This window comes from Mercenaria mercenaria, chromosome 5 (assembly GCF_021730395.1).
Source record: "Mercenaria mercenaria strain notata chromosome 5, MADL_Memer_1, whole genome shotgun sequence".
Classification (NCBI taxonomy): Eukaryota; Metazoa; Mollusca; class Bivalvia; order Venerida; family Veneridae; genus Mercenaria; species Mercenaria mercenaria.
The window spans coordinates 78,846,602-78,864,990 of record NC_069365.1 but is presented as its reverse complement, the minus strand read 5'-3'; the positions used below and the strand labels follow the sequence as shown (position 1 = coordinate 78,864,990).

Below are 18,389 nucleotides of genomic sequence, written 5' to 3'. Positions count from 1 at the left end.
AATCGCAAAATCTACTAATTCTTAGGTGTTTCTATAACATAATCTGTCAGTATCTAAGTTTCAAAAAAAGTAGTTTTCTGATATCTATTTTTTTTTCTTTTTTGTTGTCGTACGATCTGGAGGTCAGTGCCTTTAAAACAAGTTTATTAAAACATGTACTGTGTGAAATCATTATTTTAAAACCGGTTGACAAAATCTCCATAAATCTTGTCCAAAGAAATGACAAGTCTTAACGGCGTCTGGGCGTGATACGTGTATGTTTTAATGACTCGACATGATTCTTCCGAAACCATATTTTAGTAGAAACTGCTAGACTGATATATACATTTTCGTACATTGTTCGGAAGATTTTCCTAGTGTTTAGCTGAACACACCTGCATATGTGAATATGGAAACGTGAATAATAAAAGAATGAATATGCGTAAATATCGGGCCTTCTTGATAGAACCGGAGTCAGACGTTTCTTCTTTGTATTTTGGCGGGAAAACTGCACATGCTTCAATGATGCTACTTCGGTAATGACTGCGTGCTTATAGAAAATTACGTATTGGCGTTATATTTTCGCGTCACCAGAATTGTTACTGTGTTAAAACTTTCATGTAATCGTAAACAAAATGCTCTATAACCAAACGAAAATGCATGCTTAAAAGCTTGAATATATATCGTGTCTGTATATGATCTACGTCCGTGACAGGCTCTTATAACATTTTCATTCGAGTTCTTAATATTATATTTATGTGTTCAACTTTAAAAAAGAAAGGATGTTTACGTTTAAACACTAACAGGCATGTGATGACGATTGTTTCACCGGTAAACGAACATGTTTACGGATGAGCTTTTAATAGATCAGGTGGGTGGGGTATAGACATTTTTCTGCTCCAATCCTTCCACCTGGAAACGTATTTTATCAAATGGCAGCATCAGCGCATTTGTGTACCAAACTTATACATACACCATTTTGTTGGTATTTAACTAACCTTTCACTGATACAAATATTTTTTTGGTACACGGATGCGCTGATACTGAATTATTCACCTGAACAGTGAAAAATAGCGAAAATTCAGCTTTTTTGGCGAAACTAGGGTTAGATTGAAGCGATGTAAATATTCATATACTGTGGAGAGAACTGGTCTATTGATGTTTTTTAGAAGCTCTATGGTTAGTCTATTTGATAGAAGACGTAAATGATATTTCTTTAAGTATTTAATGTATTTGAAATTACAGGGCAAAATAGTAGGGTTAGTGAACTTACCCCTTTGATGTGTGGTAGAGGGTATCCCTGTAGTTTTAGGAGGGTAAGGGGACTCTCCCCTGGAAATGTTTTGAAATGTAGATATGAAATGGTGGCCTCTGGTGAATTACTTATATAAATTTTGAGGCACTGAAGAGGTAATCCCCTCATTGGTGGGGGAGGGGGGGGGCCTCCCCCTGGAAAATTTTGAAATAGAGGAATGGAATGGTGGCCTCTGGTGCATTTTTGGGCCTAATTTTGAGAAAATATTTATTCTTTGCCAAAATAGTTGAGAGCAACTTTGATGAGCCAACTGGGGGCACAGGCCTCCTGGGCCAAGCCATAGATCCAGGCCTGATCACTCAATGAAGTAAATCTATGTTTCATGAAACTGTAGCCAGGTATCAACATGCCATTTTTATTTTTTCTCCAATTTAAGCAACCAATGGGAAATTTCTTCGTAAATTGTACTGACAGGGATGAAGTTGGGAAATTTCTTTGTAAATTGTTTAAATTGGGGAAAAAATAAAAATGGCATGTTGATAAGTTTCAACATGTGTGTCAGTTTCCTTTCCAAAAGAAGAGGTCCTATAGATGGATGCAAGCCTAAAAACAAATCTAACAAATTTCTAAAATTAAACAAAACAAGGAGATAGTCATAACAAAATAAGCATCTTAATTTATCTATATTACAGAATACAGATTAAAATAAACTGTACATACATTCTCATAAACTATTAAGTCAGTTCCAAACTCTCTTATCTGTATGACATGACGATATGCAAATATTATGTATCATTACTAGTGCTGTTTAATATATTAAATCCCTTTTTTATCTCCTGTAAAGTGTCACACTTGTTTTTATACTTTATAATAACGTTTAAAGTTATAAAAGTAATTTAAGGTCCTAACAATATGATACATGATACATGTAAGATCTATTATCAGTTATCAATATCATGTGGTATACCTATCAGTGTTGTTATCACATGACAGTATTTAATTGACCAAATTTTAAACACGATTTATTTTTCCTGTTTTGTACCTGAATCAAAAATACTGGTAAAATTCAAAACTGCAGATAAACTTTTAACCTTTAGCATGCTAGATAAATTGATGTCTGCTGGAAATGTCGTCTGCTAAAATTGTAAAGTTCATTCAATTTGCTCCAAAATTGGAAGAAATATTGTCAGAGTAGCAAACAGCTTGACACCTGATCAGACGCCGATTTAATCGGCGTCTGATCTGGTTCCAAGCTGTTTGCAAAGGCTGTTAAATTCGCCTGCAGCAGGCTAAGGGTTAAAGGCTCACAATGCCTTTGTTCAAAGTTCCATAAGGCTTTAAATTTCATGTTATATAGATAAACAAAAAAAATAATGAAAAAGCTGTCCAGAATGATGATATGCACAATTATATGGTTAGAAATGTCCTATTTTTAATACTGTACATGAACATTTACAGTTTGAGCCATAAATGGAGGTAACCAAAACCAATAAATTCAAATAAACTTTCTGGTATATTCATCAATATTCGAACCTTTGACAAAGTTAAGAGAAAATAGTTAACGAAAATAGGATTGAACAATATACTAATAGTAATTTGTATTCATGACAGAAAATGTGGCAGCCACATTTCAAAATAAAGGCATTATGAGCCTTTAAAATGTGGCTGTTTAACATAAAAAATATAAATTTCTTGTTTAATCCTATTTCCGATAATTGTTTTCTCTAACATCAAAATTTTGTTAAAGGTTTGAATATTGATGAACATTATTATATACTAAGTTGAAAGTTTTATTTAATTTATTGTCTTTGATTACCTCCCTTCATTGCTCAAACTGTAAACTTTCATGTGCAGTAGCACCTTTTTAACCCTGTAATTATGCATAACATCTATTTGAATAGCTGTTTCATCTGTTTTAAACAATTTTTTTTAAAGCCTTATGAACTTTGAAGTCAATGTGGTATTAACCCTCATTTTGGTCTGAATTGAGTATTGGCCAGACATTGGATTTGGGTATTTTTAAACATGTTACTCCTTGAATCCATACAATACTTGCTGTGTATAATAATACTGTTGTAAAATCAATTCAAGAATAAATGAACAAACAGTACAAAACTCATATTATAATGTGCTGCTGCACCGAGAATCCAAAACATAACTTGCTGTGTATCGTTAATTCAATTCAAGGATAAATGAACTCTTCTAGAACGGTACACTCCTATATCTAACGGTGATTTAAAATGGTATATTCAATACTGGAGTGGTATTTACTACATACTTTGTTTTACATGACGGAACAGTCATGTTTCATTTTTTTTGCACACTTGTAATTAGTGATGTGCGAGCCGGAGGAAATTGGTAAACTGCATACAGCTTTACAAAAAGCTGCGTTGCATGGTTGGCATGCAGTCTCTTAAATTCCAGGTTTCCTTCCGTTTTAACAGTTTAAAAAGTGATTTTACTGTGCAGTTTTAGCAGCTGATTCTTACTCTCACAGCATGAAATTTGCTCTCCCTTGACCTCGAGAAACAAAAATTTTCTTGGGGGGGGGGGGGGGGGGGGTACCCCCACCATCTGCTGGGGGACACCTCCCGCACCTACTCCCATCTGGTCACCTCACACCGCTCCCCTCCCACCCCTTGGAAATAATTCTGGATCCGCCCCTGATACTGTATAAGTTATTGCTGAAATGTTTTCATAAAAAAGTGCACACACTTCCTGGTTAGTTGATAGACCTAGCTACACGCAACCAAAGAGCTATAAAAATAAAGTTTTTTATACTTCTTTGACGCAACCTAGTAAATTTTTCTAATTTTCCCGCCATCTGTCACTTTTGTCATGATATTTATTTGTTGTTATCACTTCCTCCTAGTGTAGAGTTATTTCCCTTTTAATAGCGGAAGTAAATGTTACAACCATGACCCTTGACCTGTCATTCAATACATCGATCAGACAAGAAAAACGAGGACGTATCCAGTTCTATAATTTTACGCAATAGATATTTTTTATTGCAAAGTGAAAACGAAAGTGGACTTGAAACAAGTTGTGATACACATAAAGTCATGGAAGTCTGCACGAACGTGATCGAAGATGAGTGCGCTGAAATTTCGGTAAACACCGAAGTAGTTGAGCCACGAGGCACTTTTGCTGAAAATGAGCAAAGGAAAATGACATCGTTTGAAACATTAGTTCACACTGCTCTTGCACTTGAAGAAGACCCACGTGATGAACATTCATATGCATATTCAGATAAGAAAGTGTTCCAGGAGAGTATGGACAAAGATCACTGTTATTATTCTGGAAGTAAACTTGATTCCCACCGCAAAATTCAAAGTCTTTCAGATGAAAATTTGTCCATTCCCCCACGGAAAAATGACTTCATTGACAAAAATTTCCTTCTACCTCATTACCGGTCAAATGACAGTGCCTTGGATGTGACGGGCTTTGACACAATATCAGATAAATGTCTTTCATCAGAGAATATTCATGTTAAAACTGTTGACGTGTTCACGGAAAATTGCATTTTACCAGGTGTTTCAGACCCAGACCTTTCAAGAATGACGATTAAGAGTCAAACATCATTTTCTCTTCCAAACAGTCCCCCTTCATCCGAAATATCTGTGATAGATCATTCATACAGCTATATTATGTCCGAACAAAAAGTGTCTGAACAAAACAGAATGTCTTTATTAAAAGACCATGCTTACAATAATTTCAGCAAGATAAACAGTCATGAGAAACCCAAGGTTTTGCTTGATCATTCATACGGAAATGGTAAAAGAAGGGATAGTCTTCCAAGTAACGTTGGTGTTAAACGTGGGAGGAGCAACGATGACCTAAGTCTGTTAGGAAGTTACAGTTTTAAAAGGAAGGACTTTACAAAGTCACCATTCCTTGATCATTCCTATCAGTCAGTTCAGCTTCGAAATGAACAAACGCAAACTATAAAACGTCAGTCGTCAAAACGTAACAAATCGGTTGTGAAAGAATCTGTTGTGAAAACAGACAAATGTATGCAAAGGCATGGAAATGAGATAGACTCCAAAGAAATTGAAATTAGTTCTAGTCCTAAAACATACATTGTAAAACGGGCATTACTTCCAAATCGTCTTTTAATGGATCATACATATGAAGAGATTACTGATACTACTGTTGATATGCCTACAGGGTTTGTGACTAAAGTTCAGGCTGTTGTTGAAACTGAACTTGCTCAAATGTTTGATGAAATAAGAACTGATAAATCGGACCATAGTTATGTGATAAAAAATTGTGAAAGTACTAATATTGACTCTAGTTCAGAGGAATTGTCAGATTCAGGAACAGAATCTTTGAATGAAGAAGAGGAGGAAAATTTAAATATCCCTGTAAACAAACGAGTCCAGTCACATGTGGACAAGGAGCACAAACAAGTCCAGCCACATACAGATAAGGAACACAGTCGAGTCCAGCCACATATGGACAAGGAGCATAAAGAACATCCATATTTTAAAAGAACAAAAAAGATAACGTAGATACAATGTAATTATCATAGGTATAATAACATGAAAAGGTTTCAGGGTTTGAGCTAGGGGGCGACTTGTGTGAAATAGTCGCATTGGACCTCCCCATGTCACTCTAATCTAAATCAAAGTGAAATCACGTGATTTTTTAGCTTGACTACTCAAAGAAATTAGAATAGTAGTGCTATTGGACTCGCCCGTGCATCTGCGTCCACATCTGTGTCCACATCTGTGTCCCGATTTGGTTAAGTTTTTGTATGTAAGCTAGTATCTCAGTAACCACTTGTGGGATTGGATTGAAACTTCACACACTTATTCACTGTGATAAACTGACTTACATTGCTTAGGTCCCATAACTCTATTTTGCTTTTTAGCTCGACTATTCGAAGAATAGTCTAGCTATTCTACTCACCCTGGCGTCGGCATCAGCGTCACACCTTGGTTAAGTTTTTGCATGCAGGTACATACAGCCAATATTTAAAGGCATATAGCTTTGAAACTTATTTATTCTTTTTCTAGGTCAATTACCAACCTCAATGGGTCAAGTTCCATAACTCTGACATGTATTTTGAGCAAATTATGCCCCCTTTTGGACTTAGAAAATTCTGGTTAAAGTTTTACATGCAAGTTACTATCTCCAAAACTAATGCAGATATTGAATTGAAACTTCACATGTGTCTTCAGGTTATAAAACTAGTTGATATCAGCAAGTCCCATAACTCTGACCTTCATTTTGGCCAAATTATGCCCCCTTTTGGACTTTGAAAATTCTGGTTAAGTTTTTGCATGCAAGTACATACAGCCATCATTTAAAGGCATATAGCTTTGAAACTTATTTATTCTTTTTCTAGGTCAATTACAATCTCACTGGGTCAAGTTCCATAACTCTGACATGTATTTTGAGCAAATTATGCCCCCTTTTGGACTTAGAAAATTCTGGTTACAGTTTTACATGCAAGTTACTATCTCCAAAACTAATGCAGGTATTCAATTGAAACTTCACATGTGTCTTTGGGGTTATAAAACTAGTTGATAGCGGCAAGTCCCATAACTCTGACCTTCATTTTGGCCAAATTATGCCCCCTTTTGGACTTAGAAAATTCTGGTTAAAGTTTTGCGTGCAAGTACTTACAGCTATTACTAAAAGGCATATAGATTTGAAACTTATTTATTCTTTTTCTAGGTCAGTTACAACCTCACTGGGTCAAGTTCCATAACTCTGACATGTATTTTAAGCAAATTATGCCCCCTTTTGGACTTAGAAAATTCTGGTTAAAGTTTTACATGCAAGTTACTATCTCCAAAACTAATGCAGATATTGAAATGAAACTCCACATGTGTCTTCAGGGTTATAAAACTAGTTGATAGCAGCAAGTCTCATAACTCTGATATGCATCTTGGTCAAATTATGTCCCCTTTTGAACTTCAAACTCTTTTGATATTTAACATTTTGGGTAATATTTTCCTGCTTCTGGGACAATATTTCGAATAGTCGAGCTTGGCTGTGTTACGGACAGCTCTTGTTTACAAAATTATGCCCCTTTTTCGACTTAGAAATTTTTGGTTAAGGTTTTGTATGTAAGCTGGTGTCTCAGTACCTACTGATGGGAATGGATTGAAACTTAACACACTTGTTCATTGTCATGATCTGACATGCACTGGGCAGGTCCCTTAACTCTACTTTGCATTTTTTCAAAATTATGCCCCTTTTTCAACTTAGCAGTTTTTGGTTAAGTTTTTGTATGTAAGCTGGTATCTCAGTAACCACTTGTGGGAATGGATTGAAACTTCACACACTATTCACTGTGATAAACTGACTTACATTGCAATTTGCACAGGTCCCATAACTCTATTTTGCTTTTTTACAAAATTGTGCCCCTTTTTCGACTTAGCAGTTTTTAGTTATGTTTTTGTATGTAAGCTAGTATCTCAGTACCTACTAATGGGAATGGATTGAAACTTCACACACTTGTTTACTGTCATGATCTGACATGCACTGCTCAGGTCTCTTAACTCTCCTTTGCATTTTTTTCAAAATTATGCCCTTTTTCGACTTAGCAGTTTTTAGTTAAGTTTTTGTATGTGAGCTGGTATCTCAGTATCCACTAATGGGAATGGATCGAAACTTCACACACTTGTTCACTCACTGTCATGATGTGACATGCAGTACATAGGTTCAATAACTCTACTTTGCATTTTTACAAAATTATGCCCCTTTTTCAACTTAGCTGTTTATGGTTAAGTTTTTATATGTAAGGTAGTATCTCAGTAACCATAAATTGGAATGGATTGAAACTTCACGAACTTGTCCACCGTCATTAGCTGATAAGCACTATGCAGGTTCCCTAACCCTGTTTTGCATTTGTACAAAATTATGCCCCTTTTTCCACTTTGGTATTCATTCAGTTGACAAGGCTGTTGAATAGTCGAGCATTGCTGTCCTCCGACAGCTCTTGTTTTATCCACATTCAGCTTGTTATCCACAATCGGCTGGTTGACACTTTACTCAAATACACGATGGCATAATTTCAGCTCAGCCTACTTCAGGTACAAGTAAAATTTTCCCGAGAAGAGTGAAGGCGATTATAGTCTTTGTAAACTGATTGTTTATAAACTAAGCCGTAGGGATTAATATAATAATTATTACATTAACTTATACATTCTCTTTTGACTTTTCAAATGTATCTTACCTTGAATGATTTCCTTGAATCAACATATAAATTTTACTTTTATTTCTAAAATTGCTATGCTGTAAGATATATAACGAAACCCAGACTTTAAAAACATATTATTGACACTTTCTGTGACAGAAATTACTTATCCCAAATTCAGGCACTTTTCTGACACCTGCATCAGAAATTCTGTTTAATCTGTTGACGACTTTTTCTTTTAAGGGGGATCTCTGATGTCACTGCTGTTGCATTGCATTTAAAAAGGACTGAAATGCTTTTATCATGTTTATGGGTTTTCCTGATTTAACTTTGAGTGCACCTAGCACTGGACACTTGATTTATTTATTTCTGAGCCAATTTTAAAATATAAAATGAACTTCTTTTATAAATTGTATTTTTAGCTCGACTATTCGAAGAATAGTCTAGCTATTCTACTCACCCTGGCGTCGGCGTCGGCGTCACACCTTGGTTAAGTTTTTGCATGCAAGTACATACAGCCATCAATTAAAGGCATATAGCTTTGAAACTTATTTTTTCTTTTTCTAGGTCAATTACCAACCTCTCTGGGTCAAGTCCCATAACTCTGACATGTATTTTGAGCAAATTATGCCCCCTTTTGGACTTAGAAAATCCTGGTTAAAGTTTTGCGTGCAAGTACTTACAGCAATTACTAAAAGGCATATGGATTTGAAACTTATTTTTTCTTTTTCTAGATCAATTACCAACCTCACTGGGTCAAGTCCCATAACTCTGACATGTATTTTGAGCAAATTATGCCCCCTTTTAGACTTAGAAAATTTTGGTTAAAGTTTTACATGCAAGTTACTATCTCCAAAACTAATGCAGATATTGATTTGAAACTTCACATGTGTCTTCGGGGTTATAAAACTAGTTGATAGCAGCAAGTCGCATAACTCTGACCTTCATTTTGGCCAAATTATGCCCCCTTTTGGACTTAGAAAATTCTGGTTGAAGTTTTGCGTGCAAGTACATACAGCTATTTCTAAAAGGCATATAGATTTGAAACTTATTTTTTCTTTTTCTAGATCAATTACCAACCTCACTGGGTCAAGTCCCATAACTCTGACATGTATTTTGAGCAAATTATGCCCCCTTTTAGACTTAGAAAATTTTGGTTAAAGTTTTACATGCAAGTTACTATCTCCAAAACTAATGCAGATATTGATTTGAAACTTCACATGTGTCTTCGGGGTTATAAAACTAGTTGATAGCATCAAGTCCCATAACTCTGACTTTCATTTTTGCCAAATTATGCCCCCTTTTGGACTTAGCAAATTCTAGTTAAAGTTTTGCGTGCAAGTACATATAGCTATTACTAAAAGGCATATAGATTTGAAACTTATTTTTTCTTTTTTTAGATCAATTACTAACCTCACTGGGTCAAGTCCCATAACTCTTACATGTATTTTGAGCAAATTATTCCCCTTTTTGGACTTAGAAAATCCTGGTTAAAGTTTTGCGTGCAAGTACTTACAGCAATTACTAAAAGGCATATGGATTTGAAACTTATTTTTTCTTTTTCTAGATCAATTACCAACCTCACTGGGTCAAGTCCCATAACTCTGCAGGGGTTTTTTTTACGACTGGGGGAAGAGGCCCCAGCCTGTCATTGGGGGAAGAAAATAGCGCGCGACGAGCAGTTTTGGGGGAATTTTTCACTCAGGCGGGGAATTTACAATTATGCATAATAAACACTTTAAACTATGTTTTTATTACATATTCTTGCAACTTTTAGCAACTATACACACTGTCACTTAGCAATAGATGGACTTGCACTAATGTTCACTTATCATTGTAACAAGGTGGGTGGGGAGAGTTGAAATGCTCAAATCATTGAATATTTAAAGGTCACATGCTTTTATTCACAAAAAATGCTTTAAAATAAGAGTTGCTTTTGCAAGAGTCATCATATTATTATTAAATGCATACTTTTGTTGGCTTTTTATTTCAATTGTACTAGAGAATCTTGTAAGAAAGGATAAAAAAGTCCGAAAATCACGATCGCGAAAACGTGTGACAAATATGAAAAAACGAAAGCAAACATTAAAAATTCTTGCTAAAATACCCGTTTTAAATTTCATCTTTTCACCAGAACTATTCCATACTTATAATATCTGATTACTTAAAACATTTATATTTTATTTTGCTCTAGCAAAATACCTCGGCAAAAATAATAAATTTGCGTAACGGCCGACCGGCTTATTTAATCGAATCAAGCACATAAAATAATTACTTTAAATTAACAACACATATTGCACAATACAACATAAGCTGTTACCTCTAATTAACAAGAGGTCCAAACACGATAATCTGACGCTGCATTGGTTATCAATCATCTATATTACATACTGATGATAACCACGTGTCAGTCGGCGCGTGGCGTGATTGACATCTGTCAGTAGCTAATTAACATACGACGCCCCGCCTACTGTCATACTTACGCTGGTGTCGACAAACAGTATGAAGTTCACTGGGATTTTGATTGACAAGGGGCAGAGCTTTCGAACTCGTTACGCATCAAAGAGTATTACCGCGAGACAAGCAGACGCCCACGGCATATTATGTGCGGGTCAGATACGAGTTTTTATCGATTTTCGCTGGTCAAAACCGGAACCTCGGGTCCACTGAACGCTCTTCTAACATTTTTCTACTATTTCTAAAGGTTTTCACACCCATTGAAAATTGTGAAAGACCGTCTGCAATTGTGAACGGGTCCGATATTCGGTCGGGAAAATCGCTGGGAGTAATCTCCATTGCTTTGTTTACGATTTCGGAGGGGGAAATTTCGGACGTAGGGGAATTTCGACTGCGGTAGGGGAAATCCTTGGCTGTGGGGGAAATCCTCGGCTGGGGGACGAGGCCGATATTCGGCCTCTGCTATAGAATAAAAAAAAACCCTGCTCTGGCATGTATTTTGGGCAAATTATGCCCCCTTTTGGACTTTGAAAATTCTGGTTAAAGTTTTACATGCGAGTTTCTATCTCCAAAACTAATGCAGATATTGAACTGAAGCTTCACATGTGCCTTCGGGGTTATAAAACTAGTTGATAGCAGCAAGTCCCATAACTGATATGCATTTTGGTCAAATTTTGTCCCCTTTTGAACTTAAAACTCTTTTGATATTTAACCTTTTTGGGTAATATTTTCCTGCTTCTGGGAAATATTTCGAATAGTTGAGCTTGGCTGTCTTACGGACAGCTCTTGTTCTTGGTGTAGGCAATGATTAGGCAAAACTGAAAAAAATACTTTGAATTACAGTTGAATCACAGTTGATTCACAATGTTTAGAAAACAGATTCACTTATATTTTCAGTGAATTTTTTATTTATTTTAAATTTATAGACTTGAACAAAGACAGGAAATTGTATAAAACAGTTACAAGTACATTTATTTCCTTTTTCTACTTGTGTCATTGCACAAAATGTTTTCAAGTCTCCCTAAAACCTCTCTACTTTTCCCTAACCTTACATTGTACCTGAGGGAGATGTGACTTCTTCCAAAAATCTAAGCCTAGCTTAAGCCCTGGTTTTCCATGTGGTGCGTTTAAATATTTATGTGGTATATTTAGATAAATAAGTAATAGAATGATTCAGTGAACTTGAAATTTTACTTCCAATGATCATTCCAGGCTACATACATCACCTTAAATTAAAAGTAGCACAGATACATGTACATTTTCCAAACAAACCTGTTTCACCTTTGATTTGGTATTATATTCAGTTCTAAAAGTACAGAAATTTTACTAGCTTGTTAGAGAGCCACATTTTATATTGTAAATTGTATACCTGACAGCTCTATCCAAAGTAAACAAAATGCTCAGATTTTAAAACTTTTATAGTGTCACATATGAGATATAACATAGTACAGTCATGAATCGTACTTTTGATACTTCATTGTAAATAAAAAAGATAAAAAACAAATGCTGTTATTTTTAGTGATAGCCTAAGCCAGTTTTCCTTGTATATTACACTCACTTTTTGTATGCATTTAAATTGCACTTGACTGTAAAAATATAAAGTTAAAAACTTCGTGTATAATTTAAGAAAGTAATTCCTTTTTACAAGCTGCATATTTTATTTTCAGATTATGTTGAAGAGTGTTGCAGAAAGCCGAACAAATCTGTCATATCTACAAGATATCATGCATGTGTTCAATGATTATTTGTGACTGAAAGGAGAATGAGTGAGTGAAGAATCCATTGGCATATACATGTGCTAGAGTGTTCCACAACAACAGCTCCTGGTGTTAAACTGAAAAAGAACTCTGCATAGAAAAAAACCCAGCTACATTTGAACCTTTGCGTTTTCTGATTCTTTTAAGTTGAACTTCATTTGATTTAGCAGCATTACAGAATTATCTAACAGTCTTTGCACGAAAGAAGCACCTTGTGCTCAATTGATAATTGACAGATTTTCTTTTTAATTTAAGAAATTTTTCAAGCTCATTGTTTGGAAAAGTGATATGTTTGAGTACTGTAAAAGTCTATTTTTCACGAGGTTTTATTTTCGCAAATGAACCTTCTCGCGAATTGATCTGTCTTGCTAAAATTTCTGTTTTAATATTGACAGATAAGGTCAGTGGCAATCTCGCGAATTCAAGAACTCGCCAAAAAATTGGAAAATTGCAAAAAAAAAAATCTATGAAATATAAGGCTTTTACAGTATGTGGACAGCAAAAGCAGTTGAACAGATAAAGAAAGTAGTACTCTGAAGTTACTTTTAAGATTTTCAATTTATTTTCTGAAAACTCTTGACTGCCAGATTGTACGTCAGCTAAAAAGACAAAATTTTAGATAGCAGAAAATTATTGCTATATTTCTGAAGAAGGCTTTAAAACTTCGTTACTGACAGAGTATATGTTGTCAAAACACATACAAATTTAATAGATGTTTTTACTAATTTTTCCTTTCAAAATTAAAAAGCGTTTATCGAAGGGAAATTGCATTAATTATAAAGGTTTATATTTAACGAATGTTAAGTAAAGTACTTTTTCCTCCGTGGCTACTAAAGGAATATTTACTATAGCTACTAAGTGTTGGATATACATGTATATCGTATTCTTTAATCCTATTGTTAATAACTAAATAGTACTATAGCCAGATTATAAAGAATTCTGGGAAATGTTATAGGTTTATTCAGTGAAGAGCAACATCATTAAATTGTGGTGTAAATGGTAAATTTAATTTGTATAATTATGATAACCTGATTTTTGCTGTGTAACAGTTTATATAATATTGTTAGGACATCTGTGATGTGTGCATTTTGTAGATCTATGATCTGTGTATAACCTTTGCCAATAATGCCAAGCAAAACTGTGTTATAACAGAATCCTCTGTATTTCTATGTAGATACAAGCATAATAATTTTTTTAAAGCCTATAAGGCAGACATTAAAATGTAAAGCGGTGTCTTTTGTGAAAGTTGCAAGGCCATCTTACCTATAACTTTGATTGCTGATAAGCCCAATTTCTTTTGTAATGTAGAACAAGCAGATAAATACAGTAATGTGTTCATGTATTGCATTTAATTGAGAGCTTGAGATTTCATAATTTTGGCAGGCACATGTTTATGTGGAACCTCTATTACATTTTTCAAATCGGTTAGTCATCTTATGTCCTATGTATGTAGTGAAATCTGCTGGCGGCAAGTAATTTTGCCTTTGCGACCAGTGTCTGTGCAGGCTGATCATGGTCTGCACTGTTCGCTATTCAGTCCGTAAATTTTCAGTGAAACACCCCTTCGAATAATAAATGGTACTGCCCAAATTGGAAGATGGGCCAGTCCATTTTAGAAATTTAGCAGGGTGAAGGTTAATTCATAAGACAATTTTAGCAGGTACTTGTTATGTATTAAGATTTGCTACACACCATGAACTCATATTGAAACGACTATTATCAGTACTGGTAGAATTACTGTGCTTTTTTGTCTCATTTTGATCATGATCATTAGCAGGGTTTCTATTATTATTCAGTCTTTCATATGTTAAAAAATTGTTTTGATTCATGAAATAATAATGGCACAATACATGTAGTTAAGAATTTTCGTGAGGGTTAAAATTCCGCAATATTCGCGAGGCCCTACATATCGCGAAAAGTAATCCTCGCGTAAATATTCACCACTAGTATAATTCAGATTCAAGTAGGATACTATTTTTACAATTTCACGACTATTAAACCTCGCAAACATAATCAAAATTTCAAATTCGTGAAATTTTGACCCAGTGAAAATATGTACTTTTACAGTATTATGAAGCTGTTACAGCTGAAATTATCGCCATTCTGACTTGGTGACATAAAATTCAGTTTTTCTAGGGGCTCCAGTTGCATCATAAAAAGTGGTAAATTAGATGATGATTGGCAGGTCTTTTGAAGAAAAAAAAGTGACAAGTATATTCTTTTAATTAATTCATTTATCTTTAGTCTTTCTAAATTCTAGCAATGTTACATAGAAATGGTACCCCGGCTTTCAAATGTATCAGTGAAAGTAGAATTATCCAGATTTTGTCTTAGATGATTACTTGATAGATATTGAATTAAAATAATGCAAAAATAATTGGTTGCTAAACAAAAATATACACATTTAAGAGTTCAGGTTCAGGTTTTACAAGAACAGTTTGAATGTATACAGTTATATTGTATGAAAATTATAACGTTCCAAATTTTGAAACTTCGGACAATAGTGAAATAAAGAATGAAAATCATAGATGTTGAATGATAAAACATGCACTAGCAGTTTTACAGAACTAGATGTATGTCTGTGTGAAATGTGCTTATGTCTGGGATGATCTGTTATGCCATAACAAATAGTGGTTTATAATAAGTATGTTTGTATTTAAATAGGTTTGTGTTGTAACTATGTAGAAAGATTATTCAAGTTTTGATATTGCTCAAATTTACCAGACGTCTTTGTAGGAGTATGTATTTAAAGAAAAGTAGTATTGTATCAGTAACTTTGTAAAAATGTCTTTCACTGAACAGTGTTCATTTGCTAACAGTCGTGCAAGAAAAACTTCCTTATTATAATGACTGCTGTTCGATTCATTTTTTTCATGAATAGAGTTTTTTATGAATTTTGTTTTAGATTACATTGTGAAAATATTAATGTTGTATATCATGATTCCTCCAGATACAAAGTATATGGGGGCTATATTGGAGTTACCCTTGTCATCAATCTCTCTAGTTTGTTTCTGTTCCATATTTTCTTAACCCCTGGGAAGATTTCATAAAACTGGCATAAATTATTTACCTCATGAAAGCGCACAATGAGGTCACTGGGTCCAAGGTTGAGTTCACACTTCAGGTCAAAGGTCAAATAGCTTTACTTAATGTCCATTCCATTTATTAAGCCTAAAGCACTATGAAGATGTTAATCATACTAGCAACAGTTGTTTACCTCAGGATGACGTGCAGAGCACCTAACCCAGGTCACTATATCCAGGGTCAAGGTCAGATAGCTTAAATTCATGTCTGCTCCATGTCTAGTCAATCACTGGGAAGATTTAAATTATTTACCTGGTCAAGTAGACCTGCAGAGCACACAAAGTCAAGGTGTCCAACGTAAAGGTAACACTTGTTGGTCAAGGTCAAATAGTTGTCTCCCCCACCTACTGGGGGAGAAATACTGTTTTTGCCCTGTCCGTGCGTCCATCCGTCACACTTCATTTCCGATCAATAACTGGAGAACCATTTGACCTAGAACCTTCAAATTTCATATTGTGGCAGGGCTTTGTTTTTGGGGTCACTCCATCAAAGGTCAAGGTCACAGGGGCCTGAACATGGAAAACCATTTCCGATCAATAACTTGAGAACCACTTGACCCAGAATGTTGAAACTTCATAGGATGATTGGACATGCAGAGTAGATGACCTCTATTGACTTTGGGGTCACTCTATTAAAGGTCAAGGTCACAGGGGCCTTAACATGGAAACCATTTCTGGTCAGTAACTTGAGAACCACTTGACCCAGAATGTTGAAACTTCATAGGATGATTGGACATGCAGAATAGATGATCCCTATTGATTTTGGAGTCACTTTATTAAAGGTCAAGGTCGCAGTGGACAGAAAATGGAAATCCATTTCTGGTCAATAACTTGAGAATGATTTGACCTAGAACCTTCAAACTTCATAGGTCATGCAGAGTAGATGACACCTATTGTTTTTGGGGTCACTCCATCAAAGGTTTAGGTCACTGGGGGCTGAACATAGAAAACTCTTTCCAACCAGTAACTTGAGAACCACTTGACCCAGAATGTTGAAACTTAATAGGATGATTGGACATGTAGAGTAGATGACCCCTACTGATTTTGGGGTCACTTGATCAGAGGTCAAGGTCACAGGGGCCTGAACATGGAAACCCGTTTCCAGTTCATAACTTGAGAACCACTAGGCCCAGAAACTTAGTGGGATGGTTGGACATGCCAAGTAGATGATCCCTGTTGCAGCCAACCAGCAGTGTCTCTTTGGCTTTCACTCCTGTCCCCTATTGACTTCTTGCCTCTACGACTATGCTTTGGGGGAGTCATGCGCTTTTCTACAAAAGCATCTTCTAGTTTAACTTTGTGTCCATTCCATATGGTCTAAACAACTTTTTTTTACTAAACTAGTATCAGATGTTTACCTTATCAAGGTGATGTGCTGAGCACATTACCTGGGTCACTAAGTCCAAGTTCAATGTCACACTTCAGAGGTCAAGGATCAAGTAGCTCAAAATTTTGTCTGCTCCATATCTTCATAACTCCTGGAAGAATTTTCATAAAACTAGCAGCAGTTATTAGCCTTATCAAGATGATGTGCAGAGTGCAAAACCACAGGTCCTAGGTCAAGGTCACAGTTGAAGGTCAAATGGCGTGATCACAAACTTTCACTTTCCCTGTATTAAAGCAGCGTCTTAGGGGTATTTATCGCCATTAGTAATAGCTCTAGTTCTCAATATCTTTGGTAGTAATTGGAAGTTGTTAATTTTTCAAAATTTATTGTTTTCAGTTGTTCATAAAACAAGATGTTTGAAAAGGTGAAAGGTATCTATAAAATACAACAAATATCCAGTTACCACCCTTGGAACCTATAGAACCATGTATAATTTTTTTGTGTGCAATATTAAGAAATTTGCAAAATATCTTGTTACAGAACTTGTGAATAAAACTTAATTTTTTTTGTTACATCAAACAAGTAAATGTAAAATTTTAGTGTTTATAACAGGAATGCCATTTGTGGTTATGTGACTTTCTATTAAGTTTTTGTCTAAAGATTTTGACTCAAATTTTGTATGTTGCAAAATGGACATTTGGTATTGTGGAAAGAAAAATAAGTTTTATGGGAAGGATTATTTTTCAGAAACATTTTACTCCATAGCAGTGCGAATTTAGTGCATATTCAACACTAGACCTAACCCTAATCCTGATTTTCGTTTTAAATTGTTTGAAATTATTTGATTATAAAGCTCTTTGCGAAACAGTAACTGCCATACAGAGATTTTTCTTTACTTTGTCTTGTGTTAAAGCCTACATACCTCATTAATACTGTCATATCATTTGATTATTGCTTAAACTTACATGTACCTGTACCTTAGTCATTGTAACATCAGTCAGACATAATTCTGTCAATAAATGTATGAACAATCTGAGCTTTTCTCCATTTTCCTTTGTCACCAATTGATAGCTTACTCTGCAGCATCCACATTTTTGTAGCAATCTTGAACAAATTTTTTACGGCCAGAAGATCTTAGTCAAAATTCAAATGCTTTGTCCGTATCACTTTAATCCCATGAATTATTCTTACAAACCTATCGTTACAAGTGCACCTTATTAGGACAAAATGTGAAGCCAGTTGACAAATATTTACATTCTCATCTGTTTTATTGAAAAAAAAAACTAAGTTCATTTTGTAAGAACTGAAAAAGGAAAGGCACCGTCCAAGGTTATGATAATGTCTCTTAAAGATAACTTCAGCGACACCTGCATGTAGTCTG

The 18,389-nt window shown here is 35.0% G+C and overlaps 2 protein-coding genes across 6 annotated transcripts in view; one reads left to right on the top strand and one right to left on the bottom strand.

Annotated features, from left to right (window-relative positions):
* The window catches only part of LOC123557713 (P protein-like), a 44,156-nt gene extending 40,036 nt beyond the window's left edge, over window positions 1–4,120 (bottom strand). The window contains exon 1 of one of the 4 annotated variants that reach the window (XM_053544081.1): window positions 4,016–4,120. The gene's annotated coding sequence lies outside the window, so the exon portion shown is untranslated. Of the gene's footprint in view, window positions 1–1,954; window positions 2,178–4,015 lie in introns of those variants that run through there. The other 3 variants (XM_053544083.1, XM_053544084.1, XM_053544080.1) reach the window with 3 other exon arrangements.
* A 15-nt stretch (window positions 4,121–4,135) lies between these two features.
* LOC123557711 (uncharacterized) lies at window positions 4,136–18,044 on the top strand. Of its 2 annotated transcripts, none has more exons than XM_045349347.2 (2): window positions 4,136–5,752; window positions 12,509–18,044. In XM_045349347.2, the coding sequence occupies exon 1, from the start codon at window positions 4,297–4,299 to the stop codon at window positions 5,743–5,745; it is 1,449 nt and encodes a 482-aa protein (XP_045205282.2). In that variant the 5' UTR covers window positions 4,136–4,296; the 3' UTR covers window positions 5,746–5,752; window positions 12,509–18,044. The 2 variants fall into 2 exon arrangements, with proteins under 2 accessions (XP_045205282.2, XP_045205281.2); XM_045349346.2 differs by having other exon boundaries at window positions 4,136–5,765.
* The last annotated feature ends 345 nt before the right edge of the window (window positions 18,045–18,389 follow it).

What these genes read in the sequence shown, in the direction of transcription:
- LOC123557711 (XM_045349347.2), top strand. Translation starts at nt 4,297, where the DNA reads ATGGAAGTCTGCACGAACGTGATCGAAGATGAGTGCGCTGAAATTTCG.